Source organism: Octopus sinensis, linkage group LG15 (assembly GCF_006345805.1).
Source record: "Octopus sinensis linkage group LG15, ASM634580v1, whole genome shotgun sequence".
Classification (NCBI taxonomy): domain Eukaryota; kingdom Metazoa; phylum Mollusca; class Cephalopoda; order Octopoda; family Octopodidae; genus Octopus; species Octopus sinensis.
In genome coordinates this window covers 25,994,275-26,016,761 of record NC_043011.1, presented here as the reverse complement: position 1 = coordinate 26,016,761, position 22,487 = coordinate 25,994,275, and the positions used below count along the sequence as shown (strand labels likewise).

The 22,487-nt window shown below is 36.2% G+C and overlaps 1 protein-coding gene across 1 annotated transcript in view; it reads left to right on the top strand.

Annotated features, from left to right (window-relative positions):
• The first annotated feature begins 686 nt into the window (after positions 1–686).
• The window catches only part of LOC118766417, a 52,984-nt gene continuing 31,183 nt past the window's right edge, over positions 687–22,487 (top strand). The window contains exon 1 of the mRNA XM_036509814.1: positions 687–1,201. Within this exon, the coding sequence (XP_036365707.1) occupies positions 687–1,201 (515 nt within the window). The remainder of the gene's footprint in view (positions 1,202–22,487) is intronic.

Sequence of the window (22,487 nt, the reverse complement as noted above, 5' to 3'; positions counted from 1 at the left end):
GGCTTTTTTTTATTTCTAACATAGCATAAGACAAGGACTGCTATTGGGAGGTGGTTGCAGATTTACCATTGTGTCAAGGATTCTTTCCCATTCAAGTTGCAAACAAGCTGGATATTGTCATGTGGTGTGAAGGAAAGAAAGCAGTAAATCTAGTCAAAATACATAATTTGCTAATATTTTCATAAATAATACATAATACTTTTTACTAACATGTTTATTACTTAACAAGAAAACTTTGATTATATTTAATTCATGCTCTCTCAACATTTCAGCTTGTGAGCGTGTCACTCCTTACAAAGCTGTTAGACATGAGTAAAATACTTCTACGCCGGCCACGTCTCTCAACTCGGATGCCTTTAATAATTTTTAAGAAGAAAGAAGCTATAGAAACCAATGAGAAAGAACAGCCCATCTCCGCTGAGAAAAGCAGCAAACAGCTTAACCTCTGCAGTTCTGAAAGTGAAGCTGATGATAAAAGGCAAAACCAACATTCAATCAAACAGCTTTCCCTTCCTTCTGATAGTGATTGGGATGATAAAATACAAAACCAACTAGTACGCAGACCGCACCCATCACTTGCTTCTGGTAGCGAAACTGGTGATGAAGTCCAACAATACCAACGAGTGGCCATAAAACAAGCCAAATTACAGCTAGAGGATGATTCTTTTGGTAACAACAGGAAAGAGATGGGAGACTGTTCCAGCAGTGACGTTAGCTATTATAAACAGCCTCTCCCTCAATGTTCTCGTAAATTATCATCAAGAAAATCTACACTAGCAAAATTACACGAAGAAGAAAGTGAAATATTTGAAACTGTTGTTCCTGGTGTGAAGGAACTTATTATACAAACATCAAAAATGTCACATGTACCAGTTGAAAGAGCGCAATCTATTGTCTATTCTAGAAAAACTTATACAGAAATTACCAAGCTTCTAGCTGCGAAATTCATGGCCAAATCTATTTATCGAGATAAACTTAAAATTATTCGAATCCCAACAGAAGATCTTGGTGAATATCGCAGACGTGTACCACAGAGACAGCTGATTATTGAAATAGCGGCAGTTCTTAAAGAGTACATTAAAGAAACTATGAATATAAATGTTCAGACTGTTATTCAATCGGTGCCTAAATACCAGTTTAGTTCAAAGGGCAAATCAGCAACTGAAATTGTCCTTTATCGTCAGCCTGAAACTGAAGTAAAGTATGTAGGTCCATTTCTTTTCTTTTCTTTTTCTTTCTTTTTTTTGTACTAGAGAATCCAGAGGTGGTGTGTTATAACTTCTATGATGCAACTACACAATCTGTTGCCATGATAATTTAGCCGAACAAAAATGCGATCAAAGTCTTTCCGGCCAATGACATTCAGTCTATTTGTTTAGTTAGGTCTACATTGTTTCATGTGTCCCTCTTTTTTTTTTAAAGATGGTTAAGTGTGATTTGAGAGTGCTTTGGTTGCTGTTTCTTTGAGTGGGCTATAAAGATTCTACTTGGGGTCTGTAAGTTGTGTTGTTAAAAGCTTGCTTCCAAGTAACGTGGTCTTGAGTTGGCACTTTGGATAAGTGTTTTCTATTATAGATCTGGGCCAACCTATGGCTTGTGAGGGGATTTGGTAGATGGAAACTGAAACAAGCCTGTCATATGTGTGTGTGTATATATATATATATTAGTTGTGTCTAGGGAGAGATACAAAAAGGATATATATATAGAGAGAGAGATTTAGAAATATTGCATCATTATTTATTTATATATATAATGATAGTAGATTTAGAAATAATAATGTTTTTATTTAGTAGATCAATGAACGTGTGTCACTTTGAAAATTATAAATTTTCAAATGGGAATCCAGCAGTGCCATCTGGTCAAGCAGCTACTCTGTGCTCATAAAGGGCAATAACCCAGAAATCGGTCCACAGATGTTGCATTGTGCTAGATAGGGGTGCTGAGCTCCTCTGTTTAAAAATATAAGGACACAGATATTGTGTCATATAGCGAGCTGGAAACATTGTTTCCTGGGGCTAAACAACAGTAATATTCATCCCGTCCAGGACTGTCACATTATGTTGGCAAATAGTCTTTAATTTATATATATATATATATATTTATATATATATATAATTAAATAAGGGTAGAAATTGATATTAATCAATTAAAACCAGTGGCCCAGCATATTTAAAAAAAATCTGAATATTAAAAATTTTTGTATATATATATATTTTAGTGTGTATGTATATATATATATATATATATATATATATATATATATATATATATATATATATATATATATATATATATATATTTGTATATATATATGTTAGAGGAAAAATGATAACAAAACCAAGGCAGGATGAGTGCCTCAAGTCATTTAGAATATTTAATTAGAGTATGATGAATTTGAAGCAATTAATTAATTATTGGATGTCTTACAGCTGTTTCTGGGATATCCCAAGTGATAGGTTAGCATCGCCAATCACTGGGTATTCCATCATCAGAGACAAGGTGAGTATGTAGGTAAATTCTAGACAGAGAATTCAAAGTATATAAAAGAATAAAATAGTAGATAGAAGAATAAAGAGTAAGACAGTAGATTGAAGAATAAAGAGTAAGACAGTAGATTGAAGAATAAAGAGTAAGACAGTAGATTGAAGAATAAAGAGTAAGACAGTAGATTGAAGAATAAAGAGTAAGGCAGTAGATTGAAGAATAAAGAGTAAGACAGTAGATTGAAGAATAAAGAGTAAGACAGTAGATTGAAGAATAAAGAGTAAAACAGTAGATTGAAGAATAAAGAGTAAGACAGTAGATTGAAGAATAAAGAGTAAGACAGTAGATTGAAGAATACAAACAGGAGAATAAAATTCACAGCTCATCTTCTTGAAGAGGGTAAGGAGGCTGGTTTGTACTTCCATAAAGGTATAGGTCCTTAAGTATAATTCCAGGTAAATCCAGGCAGTATTTTGAATACTGCATTCATATTGAAGGAATAGATTAAGTGGTTGGCTAACATGAAAATGGTCCATGTGGAAGAAGATGAGCTGTGAACTTTATTCTCCTATCTGTATTCTTCTATCTACTGTTTTGACTCTTTATTCTTCTATCAACTATTTTATTCCTTTAAACATTGTGAATTCTCTAGAACTTTCCTACCTACTCACCTTGTCTCTGATGACGGAATACCCTGTGTATGGTGATGCTAACCTATCACTTGGGATATCCCAGAAACAGCTGTAGGACATCCAATAATTAATTAATTGATTAATTGACTAACTAATTTACTAATTAATTACTTCAAATTCACCTTACTCTACTTAAATATTCTAAATTACCTGAGATGCATGTCCTGCTTTGGTTTTGTCATCCTTTTTCCTCTAATTCGGAAGTCTACTATGGCTCCCTAGCTCCAGTCTCAACTGTGAATTAGGAACTTAACGGATGACCAATTATAGCATTTACACAGTGTACTTGTACGTTTAGATTACCAGTGAACTAAACCCCTCATATTCTATACATACATACATACATACATTTATGCATATACATATACACACACATACACACACATACACGCACACACATATATATACACATATACATATATATATACATACACACATACACATACATACACACATACACATACATACATACATACATACATACATACATACATACATACATACATACATATACTAGCAGCTAAGCCTGGTTTCACCTACTCGGTTTGGATGATATGGCTGTAAAACCTGCTCTGTGTAGGCTTTCGACTTGTTTGGGCATGCTTATGTTAAAAAACAATTTTAGAATGACTTTTATCTGTCAAACGCTAAAAATAACTAACCAACAAAAAAACCAACCAAGATTCAACCAAATCAAAAAATAAACCCAAATACTAAGTGAACGAAGATGAATCATCCCACTTCCATTGCGTGCACATGCACACACACACACACGCACACACAAACACGCACACACACATACATACACATTCACATACCCCCATTTTTACATACACGCACATATATTCACACAGAGTTGAAACGCTGTTTGATTAATTTTTTTCAGCGTACAATTTTCATCATCCTACGACCAAGTATGACATCACCCCTTCATTCCTTATTCCTCTATCACCCCTTCCTTTCCTTTCTCATTCATAAACACAAGAGTATTATTATAGTAGATTATCTTGGTAACCACGGGAGCTATGAAAAAAAGGCAAAACCCAGCAACACCACCGGATCATTCTTCACATCTGTGTAACTTTTCATGCAATTCCACCCAGCCGTTTGACTGTGAATCCGAAGACAAGAAAGAATTGCCCATGTCAAATTTATATGTGTATATATATATATATATATATATATATATATATATATATATATATATGTATATATATATATATATATACTCTTTTACTCTTTTACTTGTTTCAGTCATTTGACTGCGGCCATGCTGGAGCAACCCCTTTAGTCGAGCAAATCGACCCCGGGACTTATTCCTTGTAAGCCCAGTACTTATTCTATCGGTCCCTTTTGCCGAACCGCTAAGTGATGGGGACATAAACACACCAGCATCGGTTGTCAAGCAATGCTAGGGGGACAAACACACACACACATACATATATATATATATATATATATATATATATATATATACATATATACGACAGGCTTCTTTCAGTTTCCGTCTACCAAATCTACTCACAAGGCATTGGTTGGCCTGGGGCTATAGCAGAAGACACTTGCCCAAGATGCCGCGCAGTGGGACTGAACCCGGAACCATGTAGTTGGTTAGCAAGCTACTTACCACACAGGCACTCCTGCGCCTATATATATCTTGTTTTATTCTTTTACTTGTTTCAGTCATTTGACTGTGCCCATGCTGAAGCATCACTTTGAAGGGTTTTTTTAGTCAAAGAAATTGACCCCAGGACTTATTTTTTGTAAGCCAAGTACTTATTCTATCGGTTTCTTTTGCCAAACCATTAAGTTATGGGGATGTAAACACACCAACATCAGTTGTCAAGTGATGGTGGTGGTGGGATGGGACAAACACAGACACAGACACACACACATAAATATTTAGATATATATATAAATATATGATGGGCTTCTTTCAATTTCTGTCTACCAAAGCCACTTACAAGGCTTTGGTCGGTCCGAAGCTATAGTACAAGACACTTGCCCAAGGTGCCATACAATGGAACTGAACCTGGAATCATGTGGTCAGGAAACAAGTTTCTTACCACACAACCATGTCTGCACCAGTAGGAGAATGTATCATCATCATCATCATCATCATCATCATCATCATCATCGTGGTCGTCGTCGTTGTCATCATTGTCATCGGCATCATCATCATCATCATTTAACGTCTGTTTTCCATGCTGGTATTGGTTGGACAGTTGTATCTGAGCTGTCAAGGCCAGGGGCTGCATTAGGCTTCATTTTCTATGACAGGATGCCCTTACTAATATCACACATATTCATACATACAAATATATATATACATATATGTATGTGTGTGTATATATATATATATATATATATATAATAAATATTAGGGAATAAATCCAAATTTACAGGGAAAAAATCAGATTTAGGATTAAATCCAATTTTATAGTAAAATATTATAAAATATTATTAGAGACAAAACCACTATTTTGCAAAACAAACAAGGAAAGACTTAATCAATACATAAAATTTTAATAAATAGTCAAAAAAACCGCCACTACAATTGTTTCTTGTCTTGATCGACAATCTTCAGGTGGACTTCCAATAAGTCAGTTTCAAACTTCATAATTTGAAACTGACTTATTGGAAGTCCACCTGAAGATTGTCGATCAAGACAAGAAACAATTGTAGTGGCGGTTTTTTTGACTATTTATTAAAATTTTATGTATTGATTAAGTCTTTCCTTGTTTGTTTTGCAAAATAGTGGTTTTGTCTCTAATAATATTTTATATATATATATATATATGTATATATATATATATCATATATATATATACATATATATATATATACATATATACATATATATATATATACATATATATATATATATATACACACACACACATATATATATATATACATATATATATATATATATATATACATATATATATATACACACACACACACACACCACACACACACACTATATATATATATATATATTATATATATATATATATATATATATATATATATATATACATACATATATATATATATATACATATATTATATACATATATATATACATATATATATATATATATATATATATATTAGCAAAAATACAAGGATAACGCTAGTAAAGATAAACATTAAGTCACAAGAAATTTGAAGAGCTAACTGCGAAACCGGTCTTTCTTTAAAAATTATAAAATTATGTCATTATAAGGAGGGGAAAAAAATTTTTTCCAATATTCTCCAGACATTTTGACGCAAATATATATATTCTTTAACATTTAAGCTTCTGTCGTTTTTTCACTCTTTACTATTTTCTTATATATTCACCCACGTGCTTTCTCAAACAAACTTTCTTATCTATATATATATATATATACATATATATATACATATATATATATTACATACATATATATATATATATATATATATATATATATATATATATATATACATATTTATGCTTCTGCATGTGTATTTGTGTGTGTTTATGTGCACCCTTGTTTTGACATCACATGATGATTGTAAATGAGCATTACCATCATACAAGCTTGGTTGTTCATTTCCTGTTTTCCATGAAAAGAAAACACGTCTAGCCATGGAGAAATATTACCTTACTTGGAAACAGGTTAGGGTTGTGTCAAGAAGGGCATCCAGCTGTTGAAAATCTGCCTTAACAGATTCTAACTCATGTAAGCATAGAAAAGTGGATGTTAAACAATGTTGATGTATAATTACTCAGTTACATATATCTTTCAGGTGATTGATACAACTGAGAAAATCAGTTTGTAGTTATTTAATAAAAATTAATTTATCGAGTGAACAAACCTTTCAAAAACCTGAGGTTCACGGCAAAATTCATTTGTCATATTTGATGGCACAAAAGACACATGGGTATTTTAGATGCACTCCAATTTCAGCAGAGAATATTCAGGATAAAAAACAAAGTTGGTAGTGCATTAAAGCATATAATGTCTAAAACAAATCTAGCAGTACATTACAAAATATTGCAAAAGCACCTTGGCTATAGTGGAAAACACTTAATCTTTTTTTTTTTTAATCTTTTACTTGTTTCAGTCATTTGATTGTGGCCATGCTGGTGCATCGCCTTCAAGAGTTTTAGTCAAACAAATTGAGTGCATCGCCTTCAAGGGTTTTAGTCAAACAAATTGATATTAAGACTTATTTTTTTAAGCCTAGTACTTATTTTATCAGTGTCTTTTGCTGAACTGCTAAGTTACAGGGATATAAACATATTAATACCAGTTGTCAAGCAGTGGTGGGGGACAAGCACAGACACAAAGACACACACACACATGTATATGTATGTATATATACATATATACATATAAATATATATACATATATATATATATATTATATATATATATATATATATATATATATATATATATATATATATAATATATATATATATATATATATATATATATATATATTTATAATAAGTGTAGATCATATACGAGTGAGTATATATTTGTAAAAAAGAAGTTTGAAAACGCCACTATATTAAATAAATTTTAATTTTCTTAGAAATTTTACATGTTTTGGTTCTTGAAAAAACGAACCTTATCAAAAATATTTTAAAAAGTTAAGTGTAATAGAAAAGTTCATAATTGTTTCTTACTGGTCTCAACAGAATCCATGTGGTGGTGTTTTGTCGGTAGTAGGTATAATAGCTGTAAATTTCAAGTTCATAATTGTTTCTTAATGGTCTCAACAGGATATATATATATATATATATATATATATATGTTATAGACTCTCCTGTCATTAGACAATGTATGATGGGTTCAGCAATTTCTTGCTGAACAACCACAGATGATTTGTTTATAGTGATCAAATGTTTGTGTACACAAGAGCTCACTCCCTCCATCAAATCGATGTTACCTATACAGGTGAACTGTGTGTCACATACCAGATGATGAAATGATGGCAGAACAGCGTGAACACAATGCAACACCCAGTCCTGGAAGTCGAACCCATGATCTCGCAATATATATATATATATGATATCACAATATATATATATATATAATGTGCCGGTGGCACGTAAAAAGCACCCACTACACTCACGGAGTGGTTGGCATTAGGAAGGGCATCCAGCTGTAGAAATGCTGCCAGATCAGACTGGGCCTGGTGCAGCCTTCTGGCTTCCCAGACCCCACTTGAACCGTCCAACCCATGCTAGCATGGAAAGCGGATGTTAAACGATGATGATGATGATGAAAGGGATTCTCTGAGTTTCTGTCTCCCAAATCCACTCACAACTTTGCATAGATGACATTGGGTGACTTTTGAGACAAATGTTTGGAAACAAAGAACATCTTACATACCGTCAAAATAAATATGTCAATCAAAAGAGGTCACTAGAGGTAGAAAGTTATGTACTGTTGACTCAAAGGCTACTTTATTGACACAGAACTGCATATACTATTTGTAGCAGTGATGGTGATTAGTTAATTTGCTGTCCTTATTTATCTACTACAGAACTTACAAAGTGTACTCAAATATATTGCACACATATAAATAAAAGTCGAATTTCTCAGTGGACAGAAAAAGACAGATTGTCCTGAATGGTTTTGTGCCCGATTGGAATTCTCTTCAGAGATTACATCTGTCCACAGCAAAAAATTGGATGTAACTCTTTTTGTATTCATTATGAAACAAAAAAAGGACTTTAATAAATGACTAATAAATTGTTTGAGTTTCCAATTGACTGTGTTTGAGCATCTTTTCGTGGAAAAGGCATAACCCACTTGTCAAGTGATATGTCTGGTGCCATCAGTAGCTATGGTTGATGTGCCATGAAGATGTGCAGACACTTGCTGAGATTATGTCTAATAGCAGAGATTCTTTGAACAGCCAGTGGACGTTATTACATTTATGAGGCATGTTTTTCCACTGGTTGTCTCTTTAATGGATCTGCAGTTGTGGGGCATGCAAAGATCAAGACTGGGATCCTGGTGTCTGAAATTTGTCTGATACTTACTGCATTTTATTAGTTGAGCAATTTGATAGGACTTCTATGTTAACTTTCTACCGAGAACTAGTGCTATGGAAGTGTTATGATATTCTTTAGGTAACTGTTTGCATTGATGAAAATCAATTTGGGTATTGCAGACTTGTGGATGTTTTTTTCTAGAACAATTGGATTTATTGTGGTTTACTTTATAGCAAGAGTAATTTTTCTGTTTCATTTTGTTAACAAAGGATTTTGGAACATTTGTGTGTCTGCTGCTTTTAAACTAGGACATCCATCACTTCTCTCACCTGAGTGCAGAATAGGCACTTGCTTCATCCCTCTGCTTTCTCAGTTACCTTTCTCTACCCCACCCCCAAACACTTCCATTTCCCATTGTCTTCCCCTGCCTACTGTCTCCACCAATCATCTCCTTTCTGTACCTTCTCTCCTTAGTGCTGTTCTTCATCCTTTACACCTCGTTTATCTGCTATCACCCTCAATGCCCTAACATATCTACCCCCACTGAGCTGCTTCTATATTTCTCGCTACCATTTGCTACAGTCATCTCTATCCTTTCCGTTCACCCAGTCCAAACCTCTGTCACCTCACTTCTTCTAACCCCATCCCTATAATGACCTTCGAGGACATGTCCCAACACATCTTCACCACCATCTCTCTTACTGTTGTTCTCTTTATCTTACTCTCTTACTTCACCTGCTCTCTTTATTTTACTCTCTAATTCACTCTTGTTTCTTTTCCAACTAGGATATCCATGTGTCTACTCTACAGCAAGATACCTATTTCTGCTCACCTATACTGGGGGTTCTCAACCGGGGTCCATATAAGATTTTTGGGGGTCAACAGATGCAAAATAGTAAATTGGGGACCCATGGTTATTTTTCATGAGCCACAAAAAAATTGTGCTTCAGACCAGTAAAGTTTATGAAAATATAATGGTTATACATCCACAACACACAAAATATTTTAACAACTTTTATATAGCTCTTAATAATATTTGACTATAAAAATACAATAGGACTTTTCAAACATCGAATGGCTATGGAGGTCCATTCAAGTAAAATGGGAATCAAAGGGGCCCATAAGAAAAAAATGGTTGAGAACCACTGACCTATACCTTTAATCTTTCAACTGTCACAAAGCTCCCCTTCCACCAATGCTATTCCCTACTCCCAGTTGAAAAGTTTTTGTCTTGCAAAGTATTTGGTGATCCTCTCAGTGACGGTGCCGCAGCCATGTGAAAAAAAAGCATCCAGAACACTCTGTAAACTGGTTGGCATTAGGAAGAGCATTCAGCAATAGAAACCATGTCAAAACAGACAATGGAGTCTTGTGTGGTTCCTGGCATTGCCAGCTCCTGTCAAGCTGTCCAACCCATGTCAGCATGTGAAATGGACTTTAAATGATCATGTTGATGAAGATAATGATGATGGTATCATCTGTATTTATTTGTATTTTTCAAGTTTTTCCATGTAGTAATGCACGGTATTACATTTCTGCTACCTTTTGTTATATATATTTACGTACGTATGTATGTATGTATGTATGTATGTATGTATGTATGTATATATGTGCATATGTGCGTATGTGCATATGTGCATACGTACGTACATCCTGATAGATCCTGTAACATTCTGTACTGAATTATTATTATTATTATTATTATTATTATTATTATTATTATTATTATTATTATCATTCTTCTTCTTCTTCTTCTTCTTCTTCTTTTTTTATTATTATTATTATTATTATTATTATTATTATTATTATTATTATTATCATTCTTCTTCTTCTTCTTCTTCTTCTTATTATTATTATTATTATTATTATTTTTATTATTATTATTATTATTTATTATTATTTATTTACTTATTGTTGTTATTTTTGTTACTGCCATTGCTGTTTGTACTGAGGTGACATCTATAACAGAGTTCCAGAGAAAATTGGATTTGTCGTAGTTTACTTAATGGAAATAAGGCTCTTTTTTTTATTATTTCATTTTGTTAACAAGAGACTTTGGAACAATTGGACGTCTATCTTCATTACTTGGAGTGGAGGATATGTCTGTTATTGCACATTTTGATACTGCTTAAACTCTTTTTTTTTTCTTTTGATTTTGCAAAATTTATACATTGCAAAATGGCTGACTCAGTAGTGACAGTTAGAAGTGCTTCCAGGAGCAATGGTTGTTCTAACATAAACAAGCATGCCAAACTGTTATTCAGACTCATAAAAGTATGGCACATATACCTGCACAATAGAGGACATAAAAAAAAAAGATTGGAGAGTAAAAATAATTTAAATAAAAAAGCTCAAAATATTTTCTAACTTGTGGAAAAGAGGTGCAACTTGATTTGAGCTAGCTCAAAGAAAAGGAAACTTGAGTGACAAAAACCAGTACCTCCTTTCCTAAGGAATTCATCTGGGCTAGAGGCAGAAGGTGCAATGGAAGAGTTAGAAGCTCTGACCAATGTGTGACATGATATGTGCTCCATTTACTAGAGGAGCGTATATGGAACTGGATGCTTGGTCTTTTTAGATGAAGAGCAAGGTGAAAATTAGGCAGTGCTGGTGTACCACACCCACTCACAGGCTGCACTATATGAGGAGATGAAACAGTAGTTATGGTCAGAGATACTGGTATCGATATTGAGACATGATTTTTTGTTACTTTAGTGTGGCAGTAAGGACAGGTGACAAGCAGAGAGGTGCATACAGCATCTGGTTAGGTATGACCTGCAAGTTCTGAAAATTTCAAAAATCACAAGGATATTTGATATTGACACATGGTTCTTTGTCACTTTTGTGTGGCAGTAAGGACAGGTGACAAGTAGAGAAGTGGCATGCAACATCTGGTTAGGTGTGACCTGCAAGTTCTAATAACTCTGAAAATCACAATGATATTCCAGAGGTGTACCTTTTGCGGGAGCAGAGGAGGTGGTCAATCTGATGCTCATATGCTATTCATGTGGGAGTAAGATCCACTTCAGTAATTTTTTTCCCAGAAAAGGAAGGAAAAAGAGAAGGGGAAAGAGAGTGGTGGGGAATAACAAGAGGACCCAGAGACTGTTTCCAAAGAATCAACTGTTATAACTAACTCGATAGTCAGAGTAAAATCATTTTGTCTTCAGCAACGAGTGCTAACGAAGCACTAAGATATGGTATTAACCTACAAGAAGTAGTAAGTGGTCTCAATTAGTGCACCAATAGAGAGAAATCAAACAGTATCATAAACTATATAATATTTGCTAATGTTGTTGGAAAAAGGAAGTGATTCAGTTTGAGTCAGTTCTGAGAAAAGGGAAAACAGTAGATGAAATATGTTACAAAAGATAGTGCTTCCTTGCCCAACTTCATCAAGGATAAACAAGGAGGAAATAGACCTAAATTTCAGTTGCTACACATGTGGAAAACGGAAATGCAACATATTTGATAGTAAAAGCTGGAAGGAAAGCAGAAGAGTTTTGTGGGCAGCAGACAACAGCAAAGGTAGCACCAATAGCAGGCCCCAGAGATTGTTTCACAATCTTTGTCTCAGATCTTTCTGGTTCTCGACATCTTATGGTGGGGTTAAAGCAAAGAGCGATCACAGGAAGGTTTTGTTAGGGTGAAACCATCACCATCAACACCACAATCACAACAACAACAACAACAAAAATAACAGAAAAATCTACAACTACGCCAACAGGAACAAATGAACAAATGCAATTACAGCAAAAAAATCTGAAACCCACCCCCCACAAAAAAAAAACAAGACCAGCATCCAAACACACAAGAACCACTTCTCATCATAGAAACAATTCATGAGACACTTTGCATGTCACACAAGAAATACAAAATAAAGATGACAGGCTTTGAGAAACCCATCATTAAAACATCACCCAGTAGACTTCTAAATGAGGCTCAGAATAAAAATTTCCAGTAGGAGTGGCTGTGTGGTAAGTAGCTTGCTTACCAAGCACATGATTCCGGGTTCAGTCCCATTCCATGGCACCTTGCGCAAGTGTCTTCTACTATAGCTTCGGGCCAACCAAAGTCTTGTGGATGGATTTGGTAGACGGAAACTGAAAGAAGCCCATTATATATGTGTGTGTGTGTATATATATATATATATATATGTGTGTGTGTGTGTGGTGTGTGTGTGTGTGTGTGTGTGTATGTGTGTGTTTGTGTGTCTGTGTTTGTCCCCCCAACATCACTTGACAACCGATGCTGGTGTATTTACTTCCCTGTAACTTAGCGGTTCAGCAAATGAGACCGATAGAATAAGTACTAGGCTTACAAAGAATAAGTCCTGGGGTCTATTTGCTCAACTAAAGGTGGTATTCTAGCATGGCCGCAGTCAAATGACTGAAACAAGTAAAAGAGTAAAAGTGTAAAGCGAGTTGATGGTATATATTTTAGTCAGGAGTTAGAGCAAATGCTGAAATTTTGAAGATTTTTGTACTATTTATAAATAACATGTTGAGGCCTCAAGAATGTGCAACCAAGTAATTTTTTTAAAGTCTGGTACTTATTCTATTGGAATATTTTGCTGAACTGCTAAGTGTCAGTGACATAAATACACCAACACTGGTTATCAAATGGTGATGGGGTACAAACACTGACACAAAGACACACATGCTTCTTTCAGTTCCTGTCTACCAAATCACAAGGCTTTGGTCAGCCTGAGGCTAAGTGGAAAACATTAGCCCATGGTGCCATGCAGTGGGACTGAACCCGGAACTATGTGGTTAGGAAGCAAACTGCTTACCACACAGTCATGCCTGGTTTCAGTTTATAAATTGTAATGTTTCTTTCTCCTTTTCTTCCCTCCTCCTCTCTCTCTCTCTCCTTTTTCTTTCTCTCTCTGTCTTTCTTGATCTATATATGTATATTTCTTCACATGCATGCATGTATGTGTATATTTGCCTTCAATGCCCCCCCCCCCCAAATGTTGCCAAAACAGGTTCAGTGACTAGTCAGCTGTGCCAAATCACCAGCATCCAAGTGGCCACTTCCAAGTACCTCATACCATGAAAGCGTTTATGTCAATTGGTTCCAATTAACAAATTGTAATGTACAGCCATTGGTTCTTTCACCCAGCAATAAATAACACAGCTACACTCGTTAGTTGCAGAGTTCTGCTTTCAAGCCTTTCTATGCAAACATGAATTCATTCCAGCCTATCATCTTGCAGTGATATTGAGCACTGTCAATAACTATGGAAACATTCATTTTGTGTTTTCAATGACAAAGTCAGTTCATCATCATCATCATCGTTTAACGTCCGCTTTCCATGCTAGCATGAGTTGAACGATTTTCACTGAGGGCTGGCGAACCAGATGGCTGCACCAGGCTCCAGTCTTGATTTGGCAGAGTTTCTATAGCTGGATGCCCTTCCTAACGCTTGGCAAACCAGATGGCTGCACCAGGCTCCAATCTTGATTTGGCAGAGTTTCTATAGCTGGATACCCTTCCTAACGCCAACCACTCCGAGAGTGTAGTGGGTGCTTTTTACATGCCACCGGCATGAGGGCCAGTCAGGCAGTACTGGCAACGACCTCAGTTCCTCAGTATTATATTGCTCTGCTGGTAATGGCTCACAGTATCATCCCCACTTTTCCAAATGTACCCCCTCAAACTTGCTAATTATTTTCAAATTCTTGCTTCTCCATTCTGGTTTAACTTGTTTTGTTTCAATGTATTCACTGGTTCATTCTGTTGGTATGGGAACTAAGGTGGCAAGCTGGCGGAATTGTTAGCATGCTGGGCAAAATGCTTAGTGGTATTTTATCCATTTTTATGTTCCGAGTTCAAATTCTGCTGAGGTTGACTTTGCCTTTCATCCTTTTGGGGTCGATAAATTAAGTACCAGCTGAACACTGGGGTCAATGTAATCAACTTGTAACCTCTCCCAAAATTATAGGCCTTGTGCCATAATCTGAAATCAATATGTTGCTATGGGAATATTGGGTAAACTCAACTTCTGGAGTGTTGAAAATGGCTGCATTTGATTGGCTGAAATTCTGAAAAATTTTTAATTTTTAAAGCTTCATAACTTCTTCATTTTTAATTTCGCCACAAAATGATTATGATATTCATTATTAGCATGGAAAGCTATTTCTGTGTAGAAATTTTCAAAAATATTGGATCTGGTGTGTGAAACCCCCAAAAATCTGTGTTTCTAATATAGGCACAAAGTGAGCAATTTGGGTTGGGGAGGGGGTTAGTTGGTTATAATCAACCAAACACTTGACTGGTACTTTATCATGTTATCCCTAGAAAGATGAAAGGCAGAGTTAACCTTGGTGATATTTGAACTCAGAACATAAAAAACCTAAATAATTCTTTCTAATTTTGACACAAAGTCAACAATTTTCAAAGTAACCCCATATTTATCTGGTATTTATTGTATTGTATTGGTTTCAAATTTTGGCACAAGGCCAGCAATTTATGGGGAGTGGGGTTAGTTAATTACATCAACTCCAGGCTTCTTCATCATCATCATCCTGTGTTTTAAATCCGGGTTTTGTCCCTGTTAACAGGGGGTGGCTGGATCTACCTCAATGCTATAACAACTGAGGCAGGCAGATGCAGACCACCCCAACCTTTGGGATGGCTGGTACCTATTCTCTTTTGTTATCATGAGGCATTTTTGGAGCTGGATTTTCTGTGGGGAGCATGCCCTTGCTTAGACCCAACCTCAGTTTCTAGATATGAGTGGTCCTGAGACCAAAGCCTCTACCACAATTTTTAAGCAACATTGTGGAAAACTAGCTCAGGAAGGCAGGAACACTACTCCCTGAGAGCTCTTTCAGAACCCCCCTACCTGATGATTATTTTATTGACTCCTAAAGGCTGAAAGGCAAAATCATACTCAGCAGCATTTGAACTCAGAACGTAAAGACAGATGAAATGCTGCTAAGCATTTTACCTGGCATGCTAACCATTTGGCCAGCTTGCCACCTTTATTACTAATAAAATATATTGGTTTCAAATTTTGGCACAAGGCCAGCAAGGTCAGGAGAGGGGTTAAGTTGATTACATCAACACCAGTGCTCAACTGGTACCTATTTTATTGAGCCCAAAATGATGGAAGGCAAAGTTGACTTCGGTGGAATTTGAACTCATAACATAATGATGGACGAAATGATGCTAAATATTTTGCCAAATATTCTTTTACACTTTTACTTGTTTCAGTCATTTGATTGCGGCCATGCTGGAGCACCGCCTTTAGTCGAGCAAATCAGCCCCAGGATTTATTCTTTGTAAGCCTGGTACTTATTCTGTTGGTCTCTTTTGCTGAACCGCTAGGTTACAGGGACGTAGACATACTGACATCGCTTGTCAAGCAATAGAGTGGGGACAGATGCATACACTCAGCTGGAGAAATGAGTTGTGACATCACTGGTGCCAAGCTGTATCGGCCTTTGCCTTTCCCTTGGATAACATCAGTGGTGCGGAGAGGGGAGGCTGGTATGCATGGGCGACTGCTGGTCTTTCATAGACAACCTTGCTTGACCTCAAAGGGGAGCTTTCTAGGTGCAATCCCATGGTCATATGACCGAAGCAGGGTCTTTATGTTGAGTTGAAATACTGCCAAGGTTGCCTTTCATCCTTTTGTGGGTGGTAAAATAAGCACCAGTTGAGCTTAATGAGTTGAATCATAAAGGCTCACTAGTGTGATCATATTCTTTTACTCTTTTACTTGTTTCAGTCATTTGACTGTGGCCATGCTGGAGCACTGCCTTTAGTCGAGCAAATCGACCCCAGGACTTATTCTTTGCAAGCCTAGTACTTATTCTATCGGTCTCTTTTGCCAAACCACTAAGTTACGGGAACGTAAATACACCAGCATCGGTTGTCAAGCGATGTTGGAGGGACAAACACAGACACACAAACATATATACACACATACATTTATATCTATATATATACATTTTTTTATGGGCTTCTTTCAGTTTCTGTTTACCAAATCCACTCACAAGGCTTTGGTCGGCCCGAAGCTATCGTAGAAGACACTTGCCCAAGGTGCCAAGGTGCCATGCAATGGGACTGAACCTGGAACCACGTGGTTCGTAAGCAAGCTACTTACCACATGGCCATATTGTTAATAATATATTTTAACTACTGTTGTTGTTGTTGTTGATGATGTTGTAACTGCTTTAGCAGAATTATTAGTGTGTCAAAGTAAATTGCTTTCAAGCATTATTCCTGTCTCTTTTATGCTTTGAGTTCAAATCCTACCAAGGTCAGCTTTGCCTTTCATTCTCTGAGGATTTAGAAAATAAAACACCAGAAAGCACTGGGGTTGATGGTGCTAACAAACCCTTTTACTCTCAAAATTGCTGGTCTTGTGCCTAAATTACAAACCATTAATATAGCTGTCGCTATTGTCGCTAATATAATTTACTGTTTTGGCTCTTTACAATCATCATCATCATCATATTCATCATCCCCACCACCACCATCATTGAAATCATTCTCATCATCCTCATCATCATTTAACGTCTGTTTTTTTTTTACATGTTGGCATGGATTGCATGGTTTGACTGGATTGAACAAACCTGAAAAGCTGTTTTGGGTCTCAATCTGAGTTCAAATTCCACTGAAGTTGACTCTGCCTTTCATACTTTTGGAGTTGATTCAATAAGTACCATTAAAGTACAGGGTTTGATGTACAGATGAAAATGACTTGTCCTTCCACTAAAATTGCAGGTGTGCAGACAAACAAAGGGATTAAGTCAATTGCATCGACCCCAAAAGGATGAAAGGCAAAGTCGACCTTGGCGGCATTTGAACTCAGAACGTAACGGCAGATGAAATACCGCTCCTGTTCAAGGCGGTGAGCTGGCAGAATTGTTAGCATAATGGGCAAAGTGCTTAGCATTATTTCATATGTCTTTATGTTCTGGTTTAAAATTCCGCCAGGGTCGACTTTGCCATTCATCCTTTGGGGAGTACTGGGAGTGGCTGTGTGGTAAGTAGCTTGCTTACCAAGCACATAGTTCCGGGTTCAGTCCCACTACATGGCACCTTGGGCAAGTGTCTTCTACTATAGCCTTGGGCTGACCAAAGCCTTGTTAGTGGATTTGGGAGACGGAAACTGAAAGAAGCCCATTGTATATGTGTGTGCATGTGTGCGTGTGTGTGTGTATGTGTGTGTATTTGTGTGTCTGTGTTTGCCCCCCGGCCATTGCTTGACAACCAATGTTGGTGTGTTTACATCCTCATAACTTAGCAGTTCAGCAAAAAAAAAACCTATAGAATAAATACTAGGCTTACAAAGAATTGTTCAAGTGAAACAAAAGACTGAAACAAAGAAAAGAATAAAAGAAAAGAATAATCAACCGGTTCCCTCCCACCAAATTTCAGGCCTTGGGCTGATAGTATAAAGGATAATTATTATTATTATTGTTATTATTATTATTATTATTATTATTATTATTATTATTATTATTATTATTATTATAGTTATTGTTATTATTATTATTATTATTATTATTTTATTATTATTATATTATTATTATTATTATTATTATTATTATTATTATTATTATTATTATTATTATTGTTATTATTATTATTATTATTATTGAGTGAGAGAGCAGTTCATGCCATCAAAGTGACACTGGGGTAAAATATACGAAGCCCAGTGTACCCATCATGACTACCTGTCTGATAAGGGTACACTAGGCACATGCATCACAACCATGTGTGCGTGACATGGTGATCTCATATCAAGATAAACAGCACATGACCTTGCAGGTGGGGCCCAGTTAGAATTTTCTTCAGGTTGAGTAGCACATCCCGCTCAAACGGTCCCTGAATAAGGGTTGTTTAAGAATGTTGAAAGAACCACCCATGTTTCCAGAGGTGAACTATTCAAACCCCAAAGAAACCCTCTCAACACATGGCTATGATGCTCCCCCCTACTTCTGCTTGTGATCAGAGATGCACATATCGTCAGCCACTAAGGGACATGCTCAACTGGTTAAGGTCAAACAATTGACAAGCAAATCTGTGGTATTGAGCAGAATATTTGCTGTAGCCCATCTTTTATACCAAGACGAAAACAACACAGCTCCCATGACTTTCGGAAACATTTCTTCACACTCAGAGTTGCTGAAGCATGGAATAAACTGCCTGCGTCAGTTGTTGACTGCCATGACACTGCATCCTTTAAGGCCCTCATGCTTTCCGAAATCCGTCGAAACTACACCTGATTATATATACACTTTCGATGAGTTGTAGTGCACCTGAGCACTGTACACAATGTTTATTATTATTATTATTATTATGATAACACTTCCAATCAGTTAAGATCAGAAGCCATGAGAGCCACTGCCTGGTACTGCATCAGGGCATTTATTATTATTATTGTTATTGTTATTATTATTATTATTATTATTATTATTATTATTATTATTATTATTATTGTTGTTGTTGTTGTTGTTGTTGTTATTATTATTATCATTATTATTATTATTATTATTATTATTATTATTATTATTATTATTATTATTACTATTATTAGGGTGGTGAGCTGGCAGAATTGTTAGTATGCTGGGCAAAATGCTTAGTGGCATTTCATGTCTTTATGTTCAAATCCCACTGTGGTCAACTTTGCCCTTCATCCTTTCGGGGCCAATGAAATAAGTACCAGTTGAATGCTGTAATCAACTAGCCCCCTCCTTCAAACTTTCAGGCCTTGTGCCTATAGTAGAAAAAATTATTTGTGCTGTTGTGTTGCAGTCCTTTCTACGTTCTGAGTTCAAATCCCACTGGGATTTTGTCTTTCAGTTTTGTCCTTCATCCTTTCGAAGGTTGGTGAAATAAGGTACCAGTCAAGTACAGGGATCAGTGTAATAAGTAGAACCCCCTCCCTCCTGAAATTGCTGATCTTGTGCCAAAATCTCAAAGAGCTATTTGTACTGCTGTTAATACCTCCGCTGCTGTCGTTGTTAATACCGCTGCTGCTGCCGTTGTTAATACCGCTGCTGCTGTTGTTAATACCGCTGCTGCTAACGTAGCCATCGCTTGCTGCTTCCACTGGTAATACTTATACTGCTGTTAATAGAGCTGCTGCTGCTGCTGTTGTGTGATTGCTTCCATTTCTGCTGCTGCTGCTGCTGCTGCTGCTGTTATCTCTTCTGCATCCTGTGTGTGTGGCGCTGGGTGACAGAGTGTTACATGTGTTGTTATTTCTTGCTACTGTCTCTACTGTTTCTGCTGTTGTTGTTGTTGCTGCTGCTGCTGCTGCTGCCGCCGTTGATGCTGCCGTTGCTGCTACTGAGATTTATCGACCAGCACAGATGACAGTCAGGTATCATCAGTATCAGCCTCAACAGACACAATTGGTAAAAATCAATTCCACTAACAGAAATACAGCATTTAGCTGTACTAATTAGTCGAACAACAACAACAACAACAACTACAAACTGTAGCAGTCAATACAACTGTAACAGCAATAACAACAACAACATCAACCAACAACATTAGCAAGAACATGAGCAACAACACCAAGAATTTCTCTATCACAAACCACCCATGTTTCAATCTAGGGCAATGCTTTGGATTATTGTTAATATTATTATTATTATTATTATTATTATTATTATTATTATTATTATTATTATCATTATTGTATTATTACTAATTTGATAAAGAAAGTGTTATTGTTGTTGTTGTTGTTGTTTCTCACAGAATTTTCCATACCATTTCTATCTGTGCCGATGCCAAATACGTAAGGGGATGGAGACGGTGCGGTGGTGGTGGTGGGGAGTAAGGAAAGATTCAGCAATAATAATCATATGTTCCTATAGACTTTCTGTCTTTTTTCATTCTTTCTTTCTTTCTTTCTTTCTTTCTTTCTTTCTTTCCATTCCTCCTCTTCCCCTCCTCCTCCTTTGTTTACATCAGTACCATGAGGACCACCACCACCACCACTACCACTACCATTACCACCACCACTGCCACCGCCATCACCACCACCACTATCACTGCCATCATTGCCACCACCATCATCTTCATTATAGTCATCATCATAGTTGTCCTTTTTGTCATTGTCATCATCATTGTCACCACCACAACCACCATCACCACAATTATCAACATCATCATCATCATCACCATCACCATCTTCTTCATCACCATCCTCATCTTTGTTGTCATCTCTTCCAAGTCTCTCTCTTCTTATATCAGAACTGTTCCATGTGTCTGAGTGTGTTTGTATATAAAAATCTGATGTACACAGAAGGCACACACACACACACGCACGCACACACACACACACACCACACACACACACACACACCACACACACACACACACACACGCACGCACCACACACACACACGCATACATATACACATACACATACACAGACACATAAACACTCACCCTATAGCTATATAAGCATCACACATGTCAGTTTCCTCTAGTTTCCTCTAAATAAAAGAAATGAAGGCAACCATATATATATATATATATATATATATATATATATATATATATATATATATATATATACCATTAAAATTCAATGTCTGCTTTTCTGTTTGTGTGTACCATGATTTTAGTGACAAGAGTACATTGTGGTGATAAAATGTTTTGACAAATGTACTCTTAAACACAAGCTCTATTACCTAAAATAATTTCCAGTACATTTCTAGGTTCTACAACCCTCAAAACAGAAGAATGTTGTTCTTTAACATAGTCTCTGATATATATATACATACATACATACATACATACATACATACATACATACATACATACATACATACATACATACATACATACATACATATATACATACACACACACACACACACATACACATATATTTATGTATGTATGATCATCATTATTATCATTGCTTAACATCTGTTTCCATGCTGGTATGGACTGGATGGTTTGACAGGAGCCATCACACTAGAGGACTGCACAAAGCTCCAATGTTTGCTTTGGCATGGTTTCTATGGCTGGATGCCCTTCCTAATGCTAACCACTTCACAGAGGGTACTGAGTGCTTTTTATATAGCCTCAGTACAAGTGAGGTCACCAAATATTTTGCAAGACAAGACCTCCTTGAATGAGGAAGTGCAGTCTTGAGAGAGATGGCTTTACACTCGGTAAAGAGAGGTTAGAGTAGGTTAGTGAAATGGACACAGGTATCGTGCAGTGTAGGAGTTTCAAAGCTGCTTTTGTTGGAAAACAAGAGAAGATATTTTAGGAACGTCAGGGCATACCTTCAAGTTACAAAAACAAACATTGCAAAGCGTTTAGAGTGGAGTAAAAAC